General features: G+C 43.4%; 2 protein-coding genes and 1 long non-coding RNA gene across 4 annotated transcripts in view; 1 reads left to right on the top strand and 2 right to left on the bottom strand.

Moving 5' to 3' along the window:
• Positions 1-1,207: 1,207 nt before the first annotated feature.
• Positions 1,208-11,595, bottom strand: ZNF283 (zinc finger protein 283; the record flags this gene model as incomplete). The annotated part of the gene is given in 3 exon segments (XM_036346322.1): positions 1,208-4,520; positions 4,522-6,568; positions 11,550-11,595. Coding segments are annotated over 3 exon segments (2,157 nt in total), but the record flags the coding sequence as incomplete, so codon positions are not given.
• Positions 11,596-11,599: 4 nt separating this feature from the next.
• Positions 11,600-24,571, bottom strand: LOC118674472. Of its 2 annotated transcripts, none has more exons than XR_004973648.1 (6): positions 24,335-24,571; positions 21,307-21,369; positions 18,643-18,748; positions 15,359-15,446; positions 13,060-13,186; positions 11,600-11,657 (listed from the first exon to the last, which is right to left on the bottom strand). It is a non-coding gene; the product is annotated as an uncharacterized LOC118674472 (long non-coding RNA). The 2 variants fall into 2 exon arrangements; XR_004973647.1 differs by having other exon boundaries at positions 24,242-24,571.
• Positions 24,572-24,700: 129 nt separating this feature from the next.
• LYPD5 (LY6/PLAUR domain containing 5) overlaps positions 24,701-25,694 on the top strand; it is a 37,806-nt gene continuing 36,812 nt past the window's right edge. Inside the window, exon 1 of the mRNA XM_036346324.1 lies at positions 24,701-24,882. Coding sequence (XP_036202217.1) covers positions 24,843-24,882 — 40 coding nt within the window. The 5' untranslated portion in view covers positions 24,701-24,842. The remainder of the gene's footprint in view (positions 24,883-25,694) is intronic.

Raw genomic sequence — 25,694 nt, forward strand, 5'->3', positions numbered from 1 at the left:
TGGTGGGTTGGTGGAGCAGGTAAGCAGGCGGTGCCAGGCCAAGGTGGGTGCGAGTGGGGGCCCAATCACCCTGCTCATCGCCCTGCATATGGCAACCAGTGGCGGAGGTGGGGTGCGGAGCTGAGGGAGCCAAGTGGGTGGCCAATCCCCGACCAATCGCCCCTGCAGATGGTGACCAGCAGCCGGCAGGCCCTGATTGGCTGATTAGGGCTTGGGACCTGGGCTGGGACAGGGATCTGGGGGTAGGTGGAGGCGACCAATCTCCTGTGGCACCAGGTGGGGGCTGTGACCTCTTGCCGGCTACCTGGAGGGCGGTAGTGACGGGGACGGAGGTTCCATGAGAATGTGGGGTGTCCACCGAGCTCACTCTTACTCTCCCTGCTACCCTTCCCTGGGACACCAGGGCTCACATGCTGGGGAAGCCCCCACACTCAGGTTCCAGGCACCTGTGAGGAGCCCGCCCTGCACCCATGCAGCCTCTTCCCGGTGAGCCAGGCCACAGCCGCCTGGATGGCAAGGGCTGGTTGGGCTCCCTGTGGGTTCATGCAGGAACCAGTCTGTGAGGCCAACTGGGAGAGAGTGCGCTGTCTGTCCAGCTTCCGTGTGGTGCCGCTGGGCAGCCCAGAGGCCCATGCTGCGCCCCAGCCCGCGGCGTCCAGCCACACTCGCTGCATCTGTGTGTGGGGACTCAGGCGCTGTGACTTAGGCAGAGGGGACATGCAGGAGGCTGCTCAGGGCCCAGAGGTCAGCTGAGACCTGCCCTTCCACACCAGACGCTCACGTTTCAATTGCAGGCCAGGCCTAGGGACCACACCCGTGCACGAATTTCATGCACCCAGCGGCGGCAAAAGGACAGACTACTCTAGTAGTCAATAATCTATAATAAAAGGGTAACATGCTAATTAGACCAGATGTCCTTCCTGACAAAGCCGGAGCTGGGGGGAAGCCAGCCCGGGTCCTGTGGGCACCCAGGGGGAAGCCAGCCCAGGTGCCAGGTGCCTGCAGGTGGCCTGGGGGAAGCCAGCCCGGGTCCTGGTTACCTGCGCCTGTGGGCGACCTGGGGGGAGCCAGCTGGGGTCCCGGGTGCCTGTGGGTGGCCTGGGGGAAGCCAGCACGGGTGCCAGGTGCCTGCCGGCAGCCAGAGGAGGGAAGCCTGGGACCCCAGTGCCGGAGGGAAGCTGGTGCCAGCAGCCAGGGGAAGGAAGGCCTATTCTTGCACAAATTTTCATGCATCGGGCCTCTATTATAGTAGTAAGTATGTATATATGACATGATCATGTCATATATGTACTAGAGTTATCAGGGTGACCACTTAGTAAGTTATATAATTCCTGAGTTGTACACCTAAAGCTAATACAATACTGTAAGTCACTTGTAATTAAAAAATATATTAAAAAAAAGAGCTATTCCTTTGGGCAGTGTGGATAAAAGGCATAAATCCTCTTCAGATTCATCTTAGACCACAGTAAAGGAATTTAATTGATTTTATTTCCCAGAACTAATAAGATATAAAAACACCCATTGACCACATCATTGAGTCATAACATGTGCCTCCTGAAAGACCAGTATCATACTGTCCTGGTTCTGGTGAGCTAATTTGTTTCCTTTTATTCTCTCTCCTCTGTCTTATCACTTTACATGACTGGTGAACATCAGCACATCCCCAGCTGCTTATTTTTCAGCTTTCAGTCCCTTTGTGCTCATCAGCTGTGATACTCAGATCTTCAGAACTTACTATGTCAGTTATGGTTAAAAAAAGAAAGAAAAAGAAAAGAAAATCTCCAAATTGTCCTTCCACAAGCAGCTATAATTTATTCAACAACTTTTACGCAGTCAATATTTGACCATTATGGGTCTACCTATAGACTAACCTAAAATTTATCCTGGTCATTTTTCAATGTGAGACTTTAGTCTTGCGATTCAATTTTTTTCTTAATGCACTATTTCCTAATGGGGAAAGAAACAAATCTAGAATGTACTCATTCTATAAAACAGCTTTCCTGTCTGTTCAAGACTAAAATCTAGAGACATGACAACCAAATACAATGCATGAATATAAAGATGATGCTGGTTAGAAAGTAAATAGTGCCCAGCGGTGTGGCTCAGTGCACCAGGCGTCGACCCATGCACCAAAAGGTCACCAGATCAATTCCCGGTCAGGGTAATGCCCAAGTTGTGGGCTCCATCCCAGTAGGGGGCTGCAGGAGGTAACCAATTGATGTTCCTCTCACATTGATGTTTCTATCTCTCTCTCTCCTTTTCCCTCTCTCTAAAAATCAATAAGAACATATATATTTTTTAAAAAGAAAATAAATAGCAATAGGATAAATTATTGGGAGCACTGGGAAATATGAAATAGAAAAGAATACTAGTATTACAGAATTATTGATAATTTTCTTGTATAACCACGGTATTAAAATAAGATTGTTCTTAATCTAAAAGGGTACATGCTAATGTGTTCAGGAATGAACTATCATGACTTAATATATAAGTCAAATGCTACATGAATATACATACACATATATTCAGAGAGAAAGGCAAATATGGCCAAATGTTAACAATTATTGATTCTAGGTAGAGAAGAGTATATTCATTATACTATTCTTTAAACTTGTCTGAAAATTGTCGTAAGATTTTGGGAAAGAATTCTCAAATGGGCCATTTTTTTTTCCTTTGTAATCTCTAAATTATCTTGAAATGTGAACAAGGAATTATAATTATTGCCTATCTGTCTGTTGGAATTCATTTCAGGCAAATTGTTTCACACCTCTCCCTGGTTCTTCAAGTATATTCCCAGCTTAACACTTGCTAAATCCACATTTATTTTCAGTCTTAATGTTTTATGAAGCTTAAGGGATAAATTCTGAATAAAAATCCTCTCAGGTTTTGTTTTACTGAATTTTATCCAGAATGAACTACCTGAAACTCAAATTCATAAGTGGTTATGAAAAGCTTTCCTAAATTCATTATGCCAATGAGCATTCCTCTCCTAAGAATTCACTAGTAGTAATACTAATGAGGAGGATAAGAACAACAGCTGATGTGCATTGAGCATAGGCTACATACCAGATACTCTTCCAAGGATTTGATGCATATAAATCTATCCACTCTTTACAAAAGTACTATTAAATAGTTACCATCACCAGCATTTTAAAGATGATCCCCAAAAGGGATAAACATTTTGTCCAACAACCCAAAGGGCGTGAGAGGTGGAATGGTGATGACAATCAGTATGGTTTGTGCCATGGATAAGGGGCTTCCTATCTGTGTTACATCACAGAAATAATTTCATAAATAATGGATATTTATTATTCAAAATAAAATCTAACAAAGACTGAGTACTGTTAGAAGCCTTCTATACATTTACTAAATGAACATACTTGGTGTAAATTCTCTATGCTTTTATGGGCATAAGGAAGTTGTGATTTCCAGATTAGCCGAATCTTCCTATAGCATGAATAATCTGCTAATCAGGTGACAAGTGAGGGATTTCTTGTTCCCTTGTTCCAATTAATCATATTGTAACTTGTGTCACATTTATAAAAGTATGAATGTTGTCTCAATTATTTCTGGATAAGGGCAAACTTTTGTTTTTAATTTCCAATCATTCATGGGCTAATTGATACTTTTGTAAAATGCAATGATGTTACGGCAGTATCAAATTGCTATAAATGTTTCCAAACAGTTACTCTCATTTTCTGCATTTATCTTATGATGCACAGGTAACAATTTTGTGGACTAGTACTAGTCTCTAGACAAGTTTGAGTAGCACTTGTCTAAAGGTGCTCCTGCATTCTAATCTAAGGGTTTCTCGTGTGGATGAGTTCTCTGATGTATTCTAAGGTGCTTATTACATCTACACTGAGTGGCCAATTATGACCAGCCAGATTATTATGCCCACTTCATCAGTACTTCATTGACACTTCCAAAAATACTGAATATTGAAAACTTCCTAAGCAAATACTCTCAAGGTTTATTATTATTATTTGCATAACTAATTCACTTCATTGTACTGATGGGGTGGTCATAATAACCTGGCCACTCGGTGTATAAACCTTTCTGCATTCCTTACAATCATAAGATTTCACAGCAGTATTAATTCTCTGATGTGCAGAGCAAGAACTGAATTAAATTTCCGTTCTTCCCTCATTTCTTAAAGTGTTTCTTATAAGTATAAATCCTCCAATGCTTATTAGACTCTATGTCATGAATAAAGATACATTCCTTTCATTTAAATAGTTTCAAATTAATATACATTGATGTTCAATAAGATTATGCAGAAGTCTAAAGGCCTTTTCATATTCCTTATATTTAAAATATTTCTTACTAGTATAAATTTCCTAATATCAACCAAATTTTCCACACACAGGTAAGGCTTTTGCACATTCCTCACATTCATAAGTTTTCTCTAGAATAAGATTTCTCTGTTTAAGTTGTCACACACACAAAAATGTTTTCACATTTCTTCTCCAGTAGCTATTGTTTCAATTGAATAAGTTGACCATATAAAAACTTCCCCATTCTTCATACTCATGGGGTTTATCATTACTATAATTTCTATCATGTTGAACAAGGTCCGAGCCATGAGTAAATATCCCTAAATTCCTTACATTATAAGGTTTCTCACTAGTATGAAATGTCTGATGAACACTAAGTTGATACCCACTACCAAAGGCCTGCCCACATTCTTTATATTCATAGGATTTCTCACCAGTATGGGCTCTCTCATGTTTAACAAGGCTTGAACTCCAACTGAAGGTCTTCTCACATTTGTTACATTTAAAAGGTTTCTCACCAGTATGAGTTTTCTGATGTTTAGTAAGGTGATAGCCACGACTAAAAGCCTTTCCGCAATCTTTACATTCATAGGGTTTCTCACCCGTATGAATTCTCTCATGTTGAACAAGACTTGAACCACAATTAAAGCTCTTCCCACATTCCTTACATTCATAGGGTTTCTTGCCAGTATGAAATATCTGATGTCGAGTAAGTTGATAACCCCAACAGAAAGCCTTTCCACATACTTTACATTCATAAGGTTTCTTACCAGTATGGATTTTCTGATGCTGTGTAAGTTGATAGCCACGACTGAATGCTTTCCCACATTCTTCACATTTATAAGTTTTCTCACCTGAATGAATTATCTCGTGTTTAGCAAGGCTTGAGGCCCAAAAAAAGGCCTTTCCACATTCCTTACATTCATAAGATTTCACACCAATGTGAATTTTCTGATGTTGAGTAAGGTGGTAGCCACGACTAAAGGCCTTTCCACATTCTTTACATCCATAGGGTTTCTCATCAGTATGAATTCTCTCATGTTGAGCAAGACTTGAACCACAATGAAAGGTCTTCCCACATTCCTTACATTCATAGGGTTTCTCTCCAGTATGAAGTATCTGATGTCGAGCAAGTTGATACAAACTACCAAAGACTTTTCCACAGTCTTTACATTTATAGGATTTCTCACCAGTATGGACTCTCTCATGTTTAACAAGGCTTGAACCCCAACTAAAGGCTTTCCCACATTCCTTACATTCAAAAGGTTTCTCACCAGTATGAATTTTTTGATGTTGAGCAAGGTGATAGCCACGACTAAAAGCCTTTCCGCAATCTTTACATTCATAGGGTTTCTCACCCGTATGAATTCTCTCATGTTGAACAAGACTTGAACCACAATTAAAGCTCTTCCCACATTCCTTACATTCGTAGGGTTTCTTGCCAGTATGAAATATCTGATGTCGAGTAAGTTGATAACCCCAACAGAAAGCCTTTCCACATACTTTACATTCATAAGGTTTTTTACCAGTATGGATTTTCTGATGCTGTGTAAGTTGATAGCCACGACTGAATGCTTTCCCACATTCTTCACATTTATAAGGTTTCTCACCTGAATGAATTATCTCATGTTTAGCAAGGCTTGAGGCCCAAAAAAAGGCCTTTCCACATTCCTTACATTCATAAGATTTCACACCGATGTGAATTTTCTGATGTTGAGTAAGGTGGTAGCCACGACTAAAGGCCTTTCCACATTCTTTACATTCATAGGGCTTCTCACCACTGTGGATTCTCTCATGTTTAACAAGACTTGATCCCCAACTAAAAGTCTTCCCACATTCCTTACATTTGTAGGGTTTCTCACCAGTATGAAATCTCTGATGCACAGTGAGTTGATAGGCACTAAAAAAGTCCTTACCACATTCTTTACATTCGAAGTGTTTTTCAGCTGTATGAGTTCTCTCCTGTTGAACAAGTTTTGAACTATGACTACAAGTCTTCCCACATTCCTTACAAATGTCGGGTTTCTCTGGATTAAGTCTTTGGTGTGCAATAAGAGATTTACTTTTTTGGTAACTGGGCTTTTCATAGCTGATTATCATTTGACTGAAGTATTCCTCTTGATGTTCCTGTAGTTCATCAAATTTGCTTTTGCATTTCCAATTATTTTCGGAAATGGATGCCTCAAGATCAAGGGTTTTACTTCTTTCCTTTATTGCCCATTGGGAAAAGCTTATTTCAGAAATGTTCTTTCCTGAAAAGTTATTTTCAGTCTCATATGTTGACTCCAAATCTGAAAGAAAACAGGAAAACCACACATTTTATTTCTTCTACCAGAAAAATGCCTTCTATAGTAAAAAAAAAGATGAATTGAAAATAATACCCATAAGTGAATTGGATTAGACTTACTAAACTCCTAAGCATCAAGTCTCTTCTCATCAAATTCAAATTTGATTTTTCAGCTCCTGTAATCTTAATGTTCTGATTTGACAGTTTTCTGGAGAATTCGACAAAAATCACTTTAACAAGTCCCTCTTCCTGTGTAGATGGATCCCTTAAAATCCCTAGCATCAGTCAAGCCCTTCTGTGCGCAGGTGTGATTCCAGCCAAACTTTTAATGACTGTATAGGCTGGCATGATTAACTGGATTCTAGAAAATATTCACATTTAAAAACAACTTCATTAAGCTAGATAATTCTCCCTCATAGGAATTTTTCTGAGTGGTTGGTGTTGAGCTAGAAAGCAGACAAAATCTTGCAATTTGAGCAGTTATTAAGTTCCAAGACTCTACTGGATTTCCAAACAAGACGTGAAACACAACTAACTACAGCTGTAATACAACCACCCAGCTCAAATCCTGATACACTAAAAGAGGTTAGCCATCAGTGGTCATGTGGGAAGTTTAGAGCAAAGAAAGATGTTTAAAATCTAGAAACAAGAAATAAACTGAAACTAATGAAAGTTATCACCCAGTCCCAGCTCAGCTCCAGGCTTGGAACGCAGTTTTGTACAACTTAGCATCAACAAAGAGTTCAATTAAGTTTGAATTGCCAGCTAAGGGCTTGCATTATAATTACTTGGTACTTAAATGTTTTTTGTAAGGCTTAACAGAGTTTATAAATGAATATAGGTTTAACTTCTTGTTGGATGCTCTTTAAAAAAATCATTGAGAACCCAAAAGCACTTTTGTTTATATGGGTTATGTCTTTTTACAATAAATCATTGAATGTTAATAGATTTTATGAAAAATAATTATATTTTCCAAAATAAAACAACTGGATTCTCATATCTGCTTCGGCATTTAATCTGTGGCAATGCTATTATGGTTGAAGTATATAAAGAATCCAATCTTCCACAGATATGCAGTTGTAAAATGGAATAATCTATAATAAAAGCATAATATGCAAATCGACCAAATGACCGAACAGCAGAATGGCCGTTTGGACAACCTTCCGCTGACAATGCTATGACACACACTGGTGCCAGGCCAGCCAAGGTGGGTGTGATGCAATTGGTCAGGGGCCCCTGCCATCGCCCAACGATTGCCCAGTAGAAGGCGGCCCAGGCCACCAGCCAGTGACACTGTGGTGGGTGTGCGGGGCGGGCCAGCGATCGCCCTGCAGAGGGAGGCCCAGGCCAGCCACGCGATCGCACCCCACACCTGTCACTCGCAGAGGGAGGTGACTGGTGGTGGGGGAAGGGGGTAAGTGCTGCACAGATGGCAAGCAGTGGCAGCAGTGGGGGAGGGGCTAGCTGCCGGCAGGAAGGAAAGCTCCAAGAGGCCCTGATCGCCGGCCAGGCCTAGGGACCCTACCTGAGGGGTCCTGGATTGCGAGAGGGTGCAGGCTGGACTGAGGGACACCCCTTTCCCCCTGCCCCCCCATGCACGAATTTTGTGCAACAGGCCTCTAGTATTTTATAAGCCTGTTCAGATCATTGTGGATGCGTTTCTTTGATATTACAGTAAAACTTGAGAAGTGGTAGTTCCTTAAAAGTTAACTACAATGTGGAATATGCAATTATACCCAGGAATTTTTCATAATGTTACATTAAAATCCATTACACTTTGAATGACCTTTTATCCATGCATAATTTTGCAACATCATACATTGGTCATTCGAAAAATAGTGGTTCACTGCACTGTGCAGATGTTTGAGAATTTGATATATTTCATTATACACTATCAAAACAATCATATGGTAATATTACCACCTATCTCATTAGGAAAAAAATATGTACTGGAAAGCTATAAAGCTCAAAATGGTGGACATAAGTTTCATACAATTTTAATTTTTACTTGAAAGTTTGTATTCTATTATTGGCAACAAATAGTTGTTCTTGAAATGACAGGCTCACTTGCAAGAAAATTTTAACAACTATCTAAGTCTGGATAACCATAGTGTTAGTTAGTCTTTCAAGAAAAAAAAATGGTGCTCCATAAAAAATGGCAAGTTTAACTCACAATTCAAACAACTGCACAAGTGGTTTTCCTCAAGGCCACCATCATACTTTGGTATGCAACAGAGAAGCTTAACAAATACTTCCTATTTTATCACACAAAATATTTTCTTAATGCACACTCAAGGGTCAAGATGTAATAAAATAAAACTCAGAGTAGGGTACTGAATGTCAATGTGAAGGGGGTTCCAATATAAAAAGGATTGTCCCATGTAGAAAGTCAGAATGCAAGCAGGAGAAGGACAAGTGTCTGTGTGTGACCTGGCAAGGGCTGCCATAGTCCAAGTGGGATGAGAACAGCAATCACAGGATTAAGGTGGTGGTGGTAATGGAAGGCTGGTTACATACAGAGAGTTTGATCAAGTAAGTAAATATATTAAGGATAAAGGAAGCCAGGTTTTTCACTGTTAGAGAACGTAGTTAGAAATGCGGAAAGTAAGTTGAAATGAAACCTGTAGTGTTGAATTGGAATTGGAGATATCTGTGTGAACTCAAGATTTTCGATATATAGAAGTAAACGTGTGTGCATGTATACGTATATATGTGGTATATAAGTATGTTCTCTAGTTCTGTCCAAGGGGGCCTGGGAGCAGCCATCCCTCAGTAGCAATGAGCAAACCTAGTACCCAGATTTTGGCTGCTAAATACCACTCTGGACTAACATGTTGGTTCCCTCCTGTCTTTGCCTTCCTGGGTTAAAATTTCTTGGTTGTCCCATGTAGAAAGTGGTTGATATTAAAGCTGAAACAGGAAAAGTACAAGATAAGCCTGAAATGTGCTTTTGTCAGAAATAAGGAAGTGTTTAGAGTGATGGAGATATACCAGAGGACACAGAAGCTGTATGACAGGGTTCCCAGTGGTCAAATCTGGAACAAGCTCAAATATTTTGAGCTTTAAAATAAATAATGGGAAGAGCATATTACAACCCATTAACTAGAAATCCAATATATAAATAAAAGGAAGTTTGAAGGAGAATACAATATTTAATAGTCTCAAAGTTCCTTCCCACAAAATACTCATTAAAGGAACAAAGATTAACTTTACATGAAGGAAGCCGGCAGATACAACCTTAATCAACTGCTCAAAGGAAGCATCAGCAGTAATGACAAATCATTTGCACTGCCTGACAGGATGCAAGGAGAATGCAGCATCAATTCTGTGATATTTCTGCCAAAAATGCATAACCTAAATCTAATCGTGAGGAAAAAGCAGACAAACCCATACTGAGGAGCACTGGACAGAACAACTGGCCTGTAATCTTCAGAAGCAGCAAGGGCTTCAAGTCAGGGAAAGACACAGGAACTATTTCAGAGTGAAAGACTAAACAACTCAAATTCCTAAAACAATGACAAAACTGTATTATCTCCTTGCCTATAGACCCTTGCCTATCTCCTAATTTCTTAGTACACGCTCCACTGCTAATTCTGCTCTGGCCTTACAGGCCCTCCAATAAAGTTCCTTTCCAACCACAGGGCCTTTGCATTTGCTGTTGACTGTGACTGGTATAGTCCTCCCCCATATAGTCATATAATTTGATCCCAGGCTTCATGTATCTATTCAAGAAAACTTTCTCTAGCCACAGTATCTGAATTAGTCTTATGAATTCCCATCATTTTCTGTTCTCTTCTGTCGTTTACCTTTCCTGAAAAAACATGTTATAAGATTGTATTTATGCATGTATTTATTTATTTACTTATTTCTCCCTGACTACATAAATTGCATGAGAATGGGTAGTTATCAATCTTGTTCATGAGGGTGCAATGCCTGGCTGGGAGTAGGCACTCAAAATATTTGCAGCCCTGGCTGGTGTGCCTCAGTGTTTAGTGATGGCCTGTGCAAAAAAGGGTTGTGGGTTCTATTCTTGGTCAAGAGCATGTACTTGGGTTGCAGATTCGATCCCCAGCCCCAGTCCAGGAACGTGCAGGAGGCAACTAACCAGTGTGTATCTGTCACATTGATGTTTCTCTCTCTCCCTCTCTCTCTCTCTCTCTCTCTCTCTCTCTCGCCCCTTTTCCCTCCCTTCTACTCTAACAATCAATGGAAAAAATATCCTTGGGTGAAGATTAACAAAACAAACAAACAAAAAATTTGCAGACTTTATGAATGAATGCATATATTTACTCACAAATACAAAAGAGCTAGAAAGGTGATGAATCCAACATATAAGCAAAATGGTTATACTGGAAACAATAAACACACCCTCCTCACTGAAATCGAAGGGAAATATGAGAAGAAAACAAGGAGGGTGGGAATGAGATCAAGATGAAGTTCCTTTGGTAGCTCAAACTAATACTTCAATTTGCTCCCCGGTGATGGGCCTTCACTCTACAGGCCTTGGTCCTTTATAGGGACCTTTCCAAACATCACCCCGGATATTCCTGCTTCTCCTTTTCTGCGACCTGTGAGGTTGTTTCCTGCAATGTTGGTTCCCTCCTTCCTGTCTTTGCCTTCCTGGGTTAAAACTTCTCAGCCCTCCCCTCACAACCATCCAGGACTCTCCTTCTTGCTCTAATAATGTCCTCACATATGCCTACTCTAAGCTAAAATATTTGGCTAACTGTCAATAAAGTAAAGGTAAAAATAATGTTGATAAAGACCTCAGAAAAGAGAAGGATGATGGGAATAAAGACCATGACATCACATAGATAGGAAAATGATCTTGTTTGAGATTCCTCCAGGCTCCATCCCTAGAACAAACAGAATACAGTCCCTGGAGCCAGACTTCCTATGTTCAATTGCTGCCATGTCTCCCACCAGCTGTGTGACCTTAGAAAGTCACTTAAACTATATGTGCCTCAGATAAAAATAGTACCCACCTGTGCTCTGGCTGGTGTGGCTCAATTGGTTGAGTGTCGTCTCATGCACCGAAAGGTCGTCAGTTCGATTCCTGGTCAGGACACATGCCCAGGTTTCGGATTTGATCCCTGTTGGGGTGTGTACAGGAGGCAATCAATTGATATTTCTTTCACATCAATGTTTCTCTCTCTTTCTCTCTCCCTCTCCTTTCCTCTCTCTCTAAAAAATCAATAAAAACATATTAAAAATAAAACAGTACCTACCTCATGGGGACATTGTGAAAGTTAAGTAAGTTAATATATGTGTTCTACTTACAATAAAGCCTAGAATCAGGGGTCCTCAAACTACGGCCCGCGGGCCACATGCAAATACAAATATTGTATTTGTTCCCGTTTTGTTTTTTTACTTCAAAGTAAGATATGTGCAGTGTGCATAGAAATTTGTTCATAGTTTTTTTTTAAACTATAGTCCGGCCCTCCAACGGTCTGAGGGACAGTGAACTGGCCCCTGTTTAAAAAGTTTGAGGACCCTGGCCCTAGTTTATAGTAAGTACAGTGTTAACTGTTAATATTATTGTTATTGTTGTTACTTTGCTGAGAGGAAAACAAGAAGTTTCATGAGACATTTTTAGGAGTTAGCTCAGATTGTAACTTTTTACTCTAACTTTGTTGTAAGTAAAGAAATGCATTTGCTTAGTAAGAAATGAATTCTGTTCATTCAAACCAGCCCTAGCTAAAGTGAAGAGGCTCTTTTGAAAGCCAGAGTGTATCAGGACCCTGTTCCTAGCTGTACGACCTCCATGTGGGTCCGGAAAGAACCAAGAGCAGTGCTTCTTTAAGGTGCGTAAAAATCACCGAGGGATCTTGTAAATGCAGATTCTGTCCTGCAGGTCTGGGGCAGGACCTGACAAGCTGCATTTCTAACCAGCCCCAGAAGAAGCTCATGTTGCTTCTTTGTGTAACACTTAACAATAAGCAAGTTAAAACCCCATGGAAACCAAGTCATGGCTTCCAATCCCTGAGAAAACAATCTACATCCTCGCCCCGCCTTCCCCAAACTAACGAAACTGCATATGCTCTGGGCCTTGCCTGTCTTCCTCACTAATTACTGATACTCTCTCCTTCACTACTTTGCTCTGGTCTTGTTATGGTTCCTCAAACAAAAGAACCACACTTGCAGTAGCAAGGACACAGCTCATTTATAGAAATGTTGACGTTAAACACAGTATGAAACCTGGTTTTTCTGACAATGGTTATGAAATAAATGCCCCATCACACAATTCCAGCCCCTTGGTCATTAAAGAGAGGCCATTCATTGCAGGAAGGGTCAGAGGAAGGGGTGAAGCTCAGTGAGGGGTGGGAAGATCAAGGTGCGCAATGAACCCATCTAACCCAACAAATATCAACCACTCCTTTGAGAACAGGAAAAGAAATTCATCTGGTTTCTTCAAAGACAGCCCTGTGATTCCCAGTGAAGAAAGCTGATGTTGCAGAGAGGAGATTCTGGATTATTTCAGGCGGATGACCTTACCCAGTGAAATCAAGTTACTGTAGTTCTCCAACATCACATCCATGTATAAGTCCCTCTGAGCAGGGCTCAGGCACTCCCACTCTTCCTGGGAGAAGTGGATGGCCACATCACTGAAAGTCACCAACCCCTAAAACCAAAAACCCACACGTTACTTAAGAAATTAAATAACTTAAGAAAATATTTCCAAGAGGGAAAAAAAAGATTGTGAAGGATAAACTGCAAGAAGAGAAAAATATGACAATAAAGGAAGCTTGAAGCTTGTGATACACACAGGTAGGAAAAAGTAAGGAAATTATTATGACTAAGGCAGTATGTCTACATCTTCTAGAACTGTGGTTCTCAACCTTCTGGCCCTTTAAATACAGTTCATGTTGTGACCCAACCATAAAATTATTTTCGTTGCTACTTCATCACTGTAATGTTGCTACTGTTATGAATCGTAATGTAAATATCTGATATGCAGGACGGTCTTAGGGGACCCCTGTGAAAGGATCGTTCGACAGCCAAAGGCGGCGTGACCCACAGGCTGAAAACCGCTGTTCTAGAAGCATCCTGGTAGAGCAGAAAAAACTTCCAGGATACTGTGAGATAACTCAGTTCTCGAGACCTGTCTGATAATATATTTAAAAATCCCAGTTTCTCTTCTATTCAAGAAAAATAGTGGAGGGGAGAAAGGGAGCTTATGGGTATACATACACATACCCTGCTATGTGCCTGCCTCATAAATTCTTTGTAAATGTGAACTGCTATACCATCTTTTCCCTTTAAGGAATATGGAGATGAAATTTTTCCCCAAAAACACACTCTAAAGTCTCTATTTCAGAAATATCATTTCCATTAAAAATTATCATTAAGCCTCAAGTAAATCATTCTGTTAGATTTCATCAAAAGAATTGTTTCTTATTATGATGAATACATAAAATGGGTTATTAGCTACAATTCAGTTCATCATTTGGATATATGAGATTAATAACTATTATGTTTACATATTTAGGTTAAACAAAATTTTTAAAGATTTTCTTAATTCTTGGAATCATACTTAAAAATCTGGATCATCTTTTCTTTGGGAAATATTTTTTTTAAATGTATTTTTATGGATTTCATAGAGCAAGGGAGAGGGAGAGATAGAAACATCAATGATGACAGAGAATCATTGATCAGCTGTTTTCTGCAAGCCCCCTACTGGGGACTGAGCCCGCAACCCAGGCATGTGCCCTGACCAGGAATCCAATGGTGGCCTCCTGGTTCACAGGTTGGCACTCAACCTCTGAGCCACACCTGAGGGGCTGGATCATCTTGATATCATTAACCGCCCATCGATTAACACCTTCCTTATTCCCAAGCTGGAGGATACTGTGCCTAACACATGTTGCCCAAGACCTGCATGTCCTGGTCAATGACGAAATGGACTTGGATACTGGTGTTCATCAATTAGGGAATCCCTGGAAAGAACCACTCACTCCCCCTCTAATCCTGAAAGCCTTGCAAAGCATATGATTGCACATAACCTAGGCTGAAACCAAGAAATCCCAAATCCCACCTGAACCTTCTGGAAAACTCAGGTCTGTGAAGAAGTTCCAAGCGCTCCTGTGTGGTCCACGGGGACCCTCCTCACTAACTCATCATACACAGACTTGACAAGGGAATGAGAGATTCTGATAAGGGAAATGGTGCAGGCCTGGTGGCCCGAAGGTGGAGGTGATAACAAAGGGCACCACCTGAGACAGCCTGCCGAGACAGGCCACAGGGACACACCAAAGCTCTTCCAGAGGACGTGTCCCCGAAACTGCCTTCTTGGTGGCTGTCCAGCTGTCAAGGGAAGAGCATTCTGACTGGCTTCTTTCCTAGCTCCTGCCAACCAGCATCTTAGCAGAAAAGAGAAAACTGTCGTTTCCAAAATGTCTACAGTCTTTCATTCTCTCCTTTTTCATCCTTCTCTTATATAAATCCCATCTGTGCTTTGATAGATAAAATCCATCTACTATTGGTTTTTCCTTTCATTCAAGTAAAAGAGCTATTCTTTGACAGAAGCTCAAGTACTTCCCACAAGACTCTATTCTTTACTGTTCCTGACAGAAGGCTGAGCATGCAGGAGATGCTGAGTGAGCATGATGACTGACGGGAAAGGCACCTCGGGAGGGCGTCGGGTATTGGGTGCCATCCTTCACTGGAATAGGAGGAACTGAGAGGCGGGTTCAGGGATGGGGTCTATTAGATAGAAGGCTTTAGTATAACTAAGGAAAAGATTCGCATAAACTAAAAATCACTGTATTCCAAGTAGAGAGAAATACCAACTTACATCAGTCATGGTTCCGTAATTGCAAGAACTAATTAGCGCTCCATGGGATTCCTCTATTGGTGAAGCACAGAGTCCAGAAAAGCCAGAGCTGGGGAAGGAAAAGGAAGCTTGAGACCAGGTGTGCTTAACTGATCCCATCATGGCTCAAATGAATCCACACCCCACACACATATGTGGAATCTAAACTCTCACCTAAAATCCCCAGGTCCTTCAGCAGAAAGGTTTCCCTCACAGCCCAATTCTGGGGGTGCTGCTATGACCCTGAGATTGGACCATTCAGTCCTCCCCAGATCAGATCTCCCACCTTCCATTCCCACATGGTCCAAGACCAAAACATTCTTCATGGGCTTAGGACTTTAGAAAATTGGTCACACATAGGAGCAGGCAGGACATACAAACAATTGCTCAGGTAATTGCCTGCACCCCAAAATATAACTTAATGCATTCAGAACATCCATGCAATGGAACACTTTGAAATTATGCTAAGTTGGGGAAAATAATCAAGATCAATTATCAACAGAAAAAAATAGGTTACATGATGTACATAGTATAACTACATTTTTAAATATGCATATATCAAAACAGAAAGACTGATGGTCAGACATCAATAGATGAAAAACTGTTTGGAAAGTTATATAGCTATCTATACTAATAAAAGGGTAATATGCTAATTAGACCAGGAGACCTTCTGGGAGACCTTCGGGATGTCCTTCTGGATGAAGCCATGGTGGTGGGGCCGAGGCAGAGGCAGTTAGGGGCAATCAGGCCAGAAGGGGAGGGCAGTTGGGGGTGATCAGGCTGGCAGGGGGGCCAGTTGGGGGTGAGCAGGCCGGCAGGGGTGGCAGTTGGGGGCGATCAGGACAGCAGGGGGGACAGTTGGGGGTGAGCATGCTGGTGGGGGGGGCAGTTGGGGGCAATCAGGCCGGTGGGGGGAGGGCAGTTGGGGGCGAGCAGGCTGACAGGCAGAGTGGTTAGGGGTGACCAGGCAGGCAGGCAGGTGAGTGGTTATGAGCCAGCAGTCCTGGATTGTGAGAGGGATGTCTGACTGCCGGTTTAGGCCCAATACCCGAACCGGAAGTTGGACATCCCCTGAGGGGGTCCCAGATTGGAGAGGGTGCAGGACAGGCTGAGGGACACCCCCCCCCCCCCCCGCACAAATTTCATGCACCGGACCACTAGTATATAATAATGTAGTATGACAATAATGACCTTTTGGTTTAGATATTCTGCATAATTATTGTAACGATGGGCATGCATTATACTAACTATATGATTTCTTTCCCTAGAAAAAATGGTTGAAATTCCCAAAGAAATCTCAAGGGTATACTGAGAGGTCTTGATCCTACTTTTCATGTCTTCTGATAAATGGGCTTATTTTGTGTCTGAACTTGTCTTTTTAGACATGATACCCTCCAGGAAAATGCTGAATCACCTGATCCTATAGCCTTACTTTGCAACTAATATTAGCAGGATAAAAACTATACAGTATGAAACTCGCAGGCTATATTCCATTTGCCTCCACAAAGTTGGTATAACTTAACAGTATTGCTTACAATTACCTTACTATGAGTTCCTAAAATAGGTTATCTGAATTGCATATTGGCCTTTGTTGCTGACTGCCCTACTTATTACTAAACATATTTTGTTTTTCTTATCCTAAAGGTAACAACTGTGTCTTTTAGTCATTATATTACCGCTTAAGTACTACTATCTCAGGGTCTTACATTTGGGACACATTTTTACCCAAAATTCCAGTTAGAAATGTATCCTTAAATAGCTAGGGAAATAACCAGATATATACATAAGAATATTCAACCAAAAATCATTTATGCTAACCAAGAATTAGAAACTATGTAATACTGGGCAAAAGGCTTAATAAATTATGGCCCATTCTACCTTCACAGTTGTGAAGGTAATGGGCCACATTAATTGATGAAGAAAGACATACACAGTCAATTTCTTAGTGAGGCAAGCAGGTTTATTAAAAGATACATAAGGTGTGAAGTGTATGTGAAATTAAGATAAAGACTCTGATGTCAAACTTGAACTTGATGGTTACCAATTTCTCAACACCTCTGTTGAGAAATTCAATAAAAGAGGGGTAAAAAGTGTCTACCATGGATGGTTGCATTGAAGATTAAATAAGAAAGACCACATAAAATAGTGTACGATCATTGCTTAATATAAGTTTTAGCCATTACTAGTGAAAATGAAAAAGATTACTTATCCCTTATTACATTGTAATAATGTGAGAAAGTTAATGCAAGAAAGTTAATACCATTCTTATAATTTTTCTCATGATAAAATCTCAGGCCTGCTTTCTTACAATTTCTAAATCACACAGCCCAGCCCTAAGCCTGCTATTCTTCCTAAATAACAAGATGAGCAAAGCAGGCTCTTAAAAAGATACAGAAAAAAATACTCCCTCCTTCCAGAAGCTGCAGATGAAGAGACAAATTAGGTACTGCAAAACCAGCTCAGAAAATATAACCCAATGAGGTGTCAATCTGGGAACATTAACCAGAGGCTTAATCGGGTTGTTCTGTGCAAATTGGTGGCTTATTTGAATATTTAAAACTATAACCTCCTTATTTTACCTCTTGGTATTAATACCTGTCCTGGAAATATTTGTAAAATAGATTTTTGTAAGACATTAGAGATTATTGCTATTCTCTGTGGAAGTAACCTTTAAATTCATCTTCATTGCTCTGGTAATCAATTTCTAAATAGCATTTCTATACTATTCCTAAAAGCTGTAAATACTTGAAAATTTTCAAATAAGGAAAGAATCACTGGCACTTCCCTCCTCTTTCTACATACTCAAGATTAAATAAAGATGAAAATAAAAGCCTTGTCTGGGGGTTATTTAATGGCTAAAATGTATTTTAAGCAATTATTGTACACCATTTTATATGATTTTTCTTAATCTTCAGTGCAACCACCTGTTACACTTCTTACCCCTCTTTTATTTCATTTCCAACTAAAAGCTAGAGAGTCTTCAAATCAATTATATCACCATAATGTGACTTTATTCTGCAGAAACAAAACCAGATACACAGGCTTGTAGGAAAACAAACAAGCAAAACACACACACTGGAATACTAAGAATGAGTAGGAGGATATAATTTTTACCTCATTTTCTATATGTTTCCTGGATTAATAAATTGTTTTGTCACAAACTTGTATTAATTCCATAACCAAATGTAAAATATTGCAGTCATTAAGAAAACGAAACAAAAAGCCCAACACTGAAAATCAGTGGGCCTGAAACAAATTACACCTACCTGCTCTTGAACATCCCGGGGCTGTAGCTCATCACTACAATGAGACACTTTCACTGTCAAGATTCTCCGGTCAATGAACACGAATTATGTAAGTCACCTTCAAAGTCTGAGGAAGAAAATATATACACATAAGCAGAAAGACAACAAAAACATACGTGTTTGGTACAAAGTAGATGCTGGACAAGTGTGGCTACACCTGACCTCTTCACTGAATGAATGATGAAAACAACATTTTGGATACGATCCTTGAAAAACGTCTTTCAAAATCCTGTCTTTTCTAATGGAATTCACATAGCGCTCCTAATATTCTTGAGTACTTTTGTTCATAGCTATAACTTTTGCTTAATATTATCATTTACATTTTTTCTTCTTTTGATTCTTTATAAACATAATTTTTATTAGGTGAATATTATTATACCACAGGAAATACTGAAATTTACCTGTTTCCATTATCACTGGACACTAATTTTCTACAAGTTCCTTCCTAGCTCTTATACCTTTTTATTCCAGGCCAATGGAGCTAGATATTTTTTAAGTCATGTGCGCTGGATAACTTCATTAAATTATAGACATTGTGCCCACTTTAAAAATTTACAAATATTTGCCAAAATTATGTCTCAATTTCAAACTGTTTGTGGTCATCTGGAATAAGACCTGCGGTAAAGACCTCTTTCCTCCTTCTATTACCTTACCATTTGAGCATCTGGTCACATTTTTATTTTTTTTTTATTTTTATTATTATTATTATTATTTTTTAAATATATTTTATTGATTTTTTACAGAGAGGAAGGGAGAGGGATAGACAGTTAGAAACATTGATGAGAGAGAAACATCGATCAGCCGCCTCCTGCACATCTCCCACTGGGGATGTGCCTGCAACCGAGGTACATGCCCTTGACCGGAATCGAACCTAGGACCTTTCAGTCCGCAGGCCGACGCTCTATCCACTGAGCCAAACCGGTTTCGGCAACATTTTTAAACTTGTAAGTATCCACCACAATCATCTTCATATTTCTCTTCATATGTTGATCTATAAGGAGTTGATTGGGAAAGATCCAGAATCACCACATAACAGCAGCTCTTAATATTTACCAAGCCGGTATCACTGGGCAGGCACTGTTCTAAGGTGCTTGACACATATTAGCTCATCTCACATCATTACAACCCCATAAGGTAGGTATTTTTTTGTCCTGATTTTGTTGACGTGGCATATAGAGCCAGAATCATTTGTCTAAGCTCACGCAGCTAGAACAGCAGAGCCACGATGTGAATCCAGGTGCTCTAGATCCAGAGCCTTACTCTTAACCACACACAGTACTGCCTGCCTCTCACAGCCTACACAAAGTTGGACCTGAGCCCTAACTGGTTTGGCTTAGTGGATAGAGCGTCGGCCTGAGGACTGAAGGGTCCCAGGTTCGATTCCAGTCAAGGGCATGTACCTTGGGTTGCAGGCACATCCCCAGTAGGGGTTGTGCAGGAGGCAGCTGATTGATGTTTCTCTCTCATCGATGTTTCTAACTGTCTATCCCTCTCCCTTCCTCTCTGTAAAAAATCAATAAAATATATATTAAAAAAGAAAAGTTGGACCTGAAACAATTTATGCTTAGCAATGTTATAGATTTCTACTAAAAGATTATCTGAAAGTCTCTGCTCTGTTGATGCACACTGCAAAGCCCTATGCTCAAAGCTCAAAGCACATAGCTGCTCCTAAAGGCAGTGGAAATTTTTTTAAAACTATATTTTTATTGATTTCAGAGAGGAAGGGAAAGGAAGAGAGAGATAGAAATATCGATGATGAGAGAGAAACATTGATAGGCTGCCTCCTGCACAACCCCTGCTGGGGATCAAGCCCACAACCTGGGCATGTGCCTGACAGGGATTCGAACTGTGACCTTCTGGTTCATAGGTCAATCCTCAACCACTGAACCACACTGGCCGGGCACAAACATTGGAATTTATTAACTGAAACTAACAATTCCCTCTTCCCTTGCCTTGAGCTTTGAAAATCATGACTGTGGAAAAGATAAAAAATAGTTTATCTACCTGAATACTAACCTCTCCAAGTAATCATAAGCTAAAATAAAGCTCTAACAGTTATCTCCACGAGGTATATATCTTTTTTGTTCGTGCTTTTGTTTTTTTGTTAATCCTCACCCGAGGATACTTTCCCATTGATTTTTGGAGAAAGTGGAAGGGAGAGAGAGAGAGACAGAGAGAGAAAAACATCAATGTGAGAGAGACACATTAATTGGTTGCCTCTACACGTGCCCCGATAGGACTGGGGATCAAGTCTGCAGCCGAGGTACGAGCCGTTGACTGGAATCGAACCTAGGACCCTTCAGTCTGAGGGCCCACACTGTGTCCACTGAGCAAAACCAGCTAGGGCTCCACGAGGTGTATTTCAATGCCATCAGAACACTTAGAAAGGGAGAATGCACTGAAGGATTTGAACAATTCACCATGTGAACAGATGGCCATTAGCTGAAGAAAAGGACAATATGGGACCCCTGGGAAGGGGGGTGCACCAGCGTGGTGGGTCCCTCACCAAAAGGAAGACCCGTGAGAAACCCTACTAGTCAAGATATTTCAGGCCAAGGAAAGCAAATATTCTCATGATCTAAAAGCAAAAGTAATTGTATGACTATGAAAGAAACACAAACTCACCTGAACTTCAATTCCCAGATATCCAACTGTTCTTTCCTCCTCCTCAGGGTCCTTCTTAGAAACCTGACAGCAGTGGGAGGGAAGAGGAATCATTTGACACCAGCATTTCTTGGAGCAGACAGAGTTAAATTAAAAATGGAAAACAGAGCCAAAACACCCCCTAGGGCCACATCTGCTTTCATCCACATATAAGCAAGTCGAACTTAAAGGGAGGCTGGACTCTATCTGAGTTGACAGCAATTCTTGGGAACTGAGGCTCGGGAGCATGTAGCTGGCCCCCAGGGAGCAGCGAGGGGTGCCTCCTCTAGGAACCCTACCTGGGACACCCCTCCCCTCAAGTCTTCTGGGAGCCTGTCACGAGGACACCTCCAGATGTAAAGTACTCATCCCAGGTCTACTTCCTGCTTGACACGTTCAGGCTGGGGCTTAGTGCAGGGCTTCTTTTCTTGGGGTCATTTAACTTTTCAGGACCTGAGAGTCCAGACCAGGCATGTCAAACTCACGGCCCGCGGACCGCATGGAGCCCACAATGAATATTTTTGTGGCCCAGCCAATATAACGGTATGTAAGAAACGTTTTAATAAAAATTTCATAACGTAATTTTTACAATATCCTGTTATAATCCTATATAATAAAGAGGTAATATGAAAATTAACCCCCACACCCTCACAAGATGGCTGCCTACGACCAGGCTGGCAGGGGGGTTAGTGAGGGACGACCAAATGACTGAACAGCAGGCTGCGTGGGGTGACCAGGCCAGCAGGGAGGGGCAGTTGGGGGCGACCAGACTAGCGGGGGGGGGGGGGGGCTAGTTAGGGACGACCAGACCAGCAGAGGGGGACAGTTGGGGGCAACCAGGCCAGCGGGGGAGGGGCAGTTAGGGGCGATTAGGTTGGCAGTGGGGGCAGTGAGGGGCAATTAGGCAGCAGGGGGGGGCAGTTGGGGGCGACCAGGCCGGCAGAGGGGGGCAGTTGGAGGCAACCAGGCCAGCGCGGGGGGGGGGGGGGCAGTTAGGCGTGAGGGGCGATCAGGCTGGCGGAGGGGGGCGGCAGTTAGGGGTGACCAGGCAGGCAGGCAGGCAGGTGAGCGATTAGGAGCCAGTGGTCCAGGATTGTGAGTGGGATGTCGGACTACTGGTTTAGGCCCATTCCCTGGGATCGGGCCTAAACTGGCAGTCGGACATCCCCTGAGGGGTCCCGGATTGGAGAGGGTGCAGGCTGGGCCAAGGGTATGTTGTGCCCAGAATTCAAAGTTCCCAAGACCCCCAGGGAGCCAGTCAGTCCGATGCAAAAGCAAAGAGTCATTTATTTCAAACCTAGGTTTGGCTCCCCTGCCACACTCACCCATGCAACGGTAAGCTCCAGTGGCCGAGAGAGAGAGACGCCTGATGGGACCGGGGGTTTTAAAGGGGGGTGGAGTGAGGGCAGGAGAGGGGACTGTGGGCCCCGCTGATTGGCCAGGCGCGAGTCGGTCATAGTGATGGCGTGCACTTCCCTTGATTATTATTGGTTAGTCCAGAGAAATCCTGGGTGTGGCTAGCAGCGGCTTCTTCCCGTGAGGAAGCACATGGCACCGTCCCAAAATGGAGGACCCAAGGCAAGATGGAGGGCGCACGTGGCTCTATCCCAAGATGGAGGCCCCAAGGCAAGATGGAGGGCGCAGTCCTTGTCCGGCTCCTGCCGCTGCTGCTCGAACTCACCACAAGGCAGGACGGCCCCCCGCACAGCACCCGCAGCCGGCCTGCGCGCAGACTGGGACTCCAGCGCGTCTGGGCGGCACAGGCCCAGCAAACGGGGTGCGGCCGGTGGAGCGGCCCAGCTCTGGAGGAGCGGCATCCGCTCCGAGCAGGCCCGGCCATGGGGCCGGTGCACTGCAGCATGGCGGCCTCCCCGAGCTAGGGCACGCGCCCCACTCCGCTGCCGCCGCTGCTGCACTGGGCCCGGTCCGGGGGGCAGCGGGCGGGTGGCAGCCCATGCCGGGCTCCCGCCGTGGGCTGGGGAGCCAATGCCCCCCCCATGGGGCCCAGCGGCTGGCCCACGCAGGCCCAGGCCCCCCCCGACCGGGCCCCAAGGGCCGCATGGACCCCCGGCCCCAGCGCGGGCAAGCGGGGAGCCGACCACGGGGGAAGGGAGGGAAGAGCCAGGCGGTGAGGCCTTCCGCTCCCATGACCTCCCCAGGTCGGTCGCCGCCCGGCCCCACCCCTCGGCCCGCCGCCACCGGCCACCACGCAGCCGGCCCGGACACTCGGACCGCCCCGGGGAGGCCGGCGGCCGCGGAGGGATCCCAGAGCCCAGCGGCCAGACTCCTCCTCCCGCACCGCCCGGAGAGGCGGGCGGCGCGCCTTTCAGGTACCCCACCCCCTGCACAAATTTTGTGCACCGGGCCTCTAGTTAAGAATAACAAACACAACATTCACTAACGACTGATTACTACAACCGTGTTGCATTCGTTTTCCTTACGTGCCTTACACGCAGGCGCGCCATTTCTCTCCACCAACACTAGCTGTGAATATTTCAGCAGCCGATGGCCACGTCATTCGTCTTATACTGACTTGTTTGGTGTGCGCAACAGAAAACATTTTGCTTTCAAAGAACAAGAAAAATAGGTTTGCTCGCTTAATGTGTGCAGTGATTCGGTGTCTGGTAAGTGAATGTTCAAGAAAAAATATTAATTTTTATTAAGATGTCCTATTATTTTATGTTAACGATGACTCATTTATATTTCAGCCCTTTATACTCAGCATGTCTCTATCGAAATACACCTACGTCCTATGAACACTGGAGCTTTTGTTTTTTTGCGGCCCACATACACTTACAACTTATTTGGCCCGTGTAGCCTTGGAGTTTGCCATGCTTGACTCGGAGGGAACTGAGAGCCCACAGCCAAAGCGAACCGCACCTCCAAATAAAGGCCCCGCACCCCATCACCCTGTTACCGAGACTGTATCGCCGCCTATCCCGCGCCGTCCTTCTCACTCAGCCTTGTGGCTCCCGACACAACTGGCCCGGTGCCCGAGGGGCCGCCTCACCTCAGCCGCCTGCCTCCCGGCGTCACCCAACCGTCGCTGCCCGTTCCAGTCCCGCTTCCGTGAAGTCTGTTGAGCCCCCCACCCTCGGCCGGCGCTGACAACTGTCTGGCACGCGACCAACGCGCCGCGCAGAGGCCAAGAACCCGGGGACAACGGAAAGGAACCCAGAGACCGAGGCTAGTTTGGGCCCAGAAGCTTATGGGAGCCCTGCTGTCCCAAACGCTCCCCACAGGCACCCTTGACTCTTCCTGAACCGGCCTGTGCCCGGAGACTTCTGGGAAACGTAGTCCCCAGCTGGCGAAGTCCCGGAAACGGGGTCCTCCAGAAGGCTCCCAGGATGCAACTCGGCGCAGCTGTCAAGAGGCGCTTTTCCGACGCCCAGCGGGAGAGCTAGCCTTTGCCGTAGGGAGCCGTTCCCGGCTTGGGCGAGCCTGGCGGCTCTGGCGTCTTTGGTGAGGCTGAGGGTGAATTAAAAGGTTCTCAGCGAAGGCAAAAATGGGAGTGCAGGATGGCCAGGGACTTAGCCCTCGGTGAGCGGGGCATCCCAGGTAAAGCGGGCCACGAGCTTACTTGGGTACCAGCGACTGGAGGAGGTGTGGCGTTTGAACGGATGGCTCGTCTTGTTTGTTTTGGGTGAATTTGTGGGTCCAACTCGTTGTCTGGGACCCTGCGTGGAGTTATTTATACTCATGGTACAGTTTCTGCCATTGTGAATCTGTATTTCCTTAGGGGTCAGGCAGTTTTTGTTAGCGATTTATGCCACCGTTGGAAAGCAGCCGTAAGTGGTCGTGAACGGATGTGGTGACCATGGGGATTTATGCGAAGTTCTCTGTAGGACTGAGAGGTGTGAGGTCTGTCATATTGTGTGGTCCTATTAATATCGGTAACTGGAGATGAGTAATATTTGTAAGATTTTTTTAAAAATTTCTTCTGTGCGCATACCATGTTGATTATGAAAGTGGATCGCTGTCCAGCTGGGATTGAGAAACAGTACAGTGTTGTCTAACTTGATATGTGTTCGTTTATCTGACTACCAGCAATACTTATATATGCCTGGGAAATTGTCACTGCATTTTGATAATAATAAGTGGTAATAATCCACAGTTTCCTTACCGACAAAATAGTGTTATTATGTCTTCTTGGAGCATCAAATTTAAGATGTATAAAAAGATTTACAACTTATCTGCCAAAAATTTAGATATTTTATAATGAATCAAAGATGTTTTTGAAAGGCGCGCCGCCCGCCTCTCCGGGCGGTGCGGGAGGAGGAGTCTGGCCGCTGGGCTCTGAAATCCCTCCGCGCCGGCCGTAGGGCCTGGCCTCCCCGGAGCGGGTCCGAGTGTCCGGACGGCTGCGTGGT

This window comes from Myotis myotis, unplaced genomic scaffold (assembly GCF_014108235.1).
Source record: "Myotis myotis isolate mMyoMyo1 unplaced genomic scaffold, mMyoMyo1.p scaffold_m19_p_19, whole genome shotgun sequence".
Taxonomy (NCBI): Eukaryota; Metazoa; Chordata; class Mammalia; order Chiroptera; family Vespertilionidae; genus Myotis; species Myotis myotis.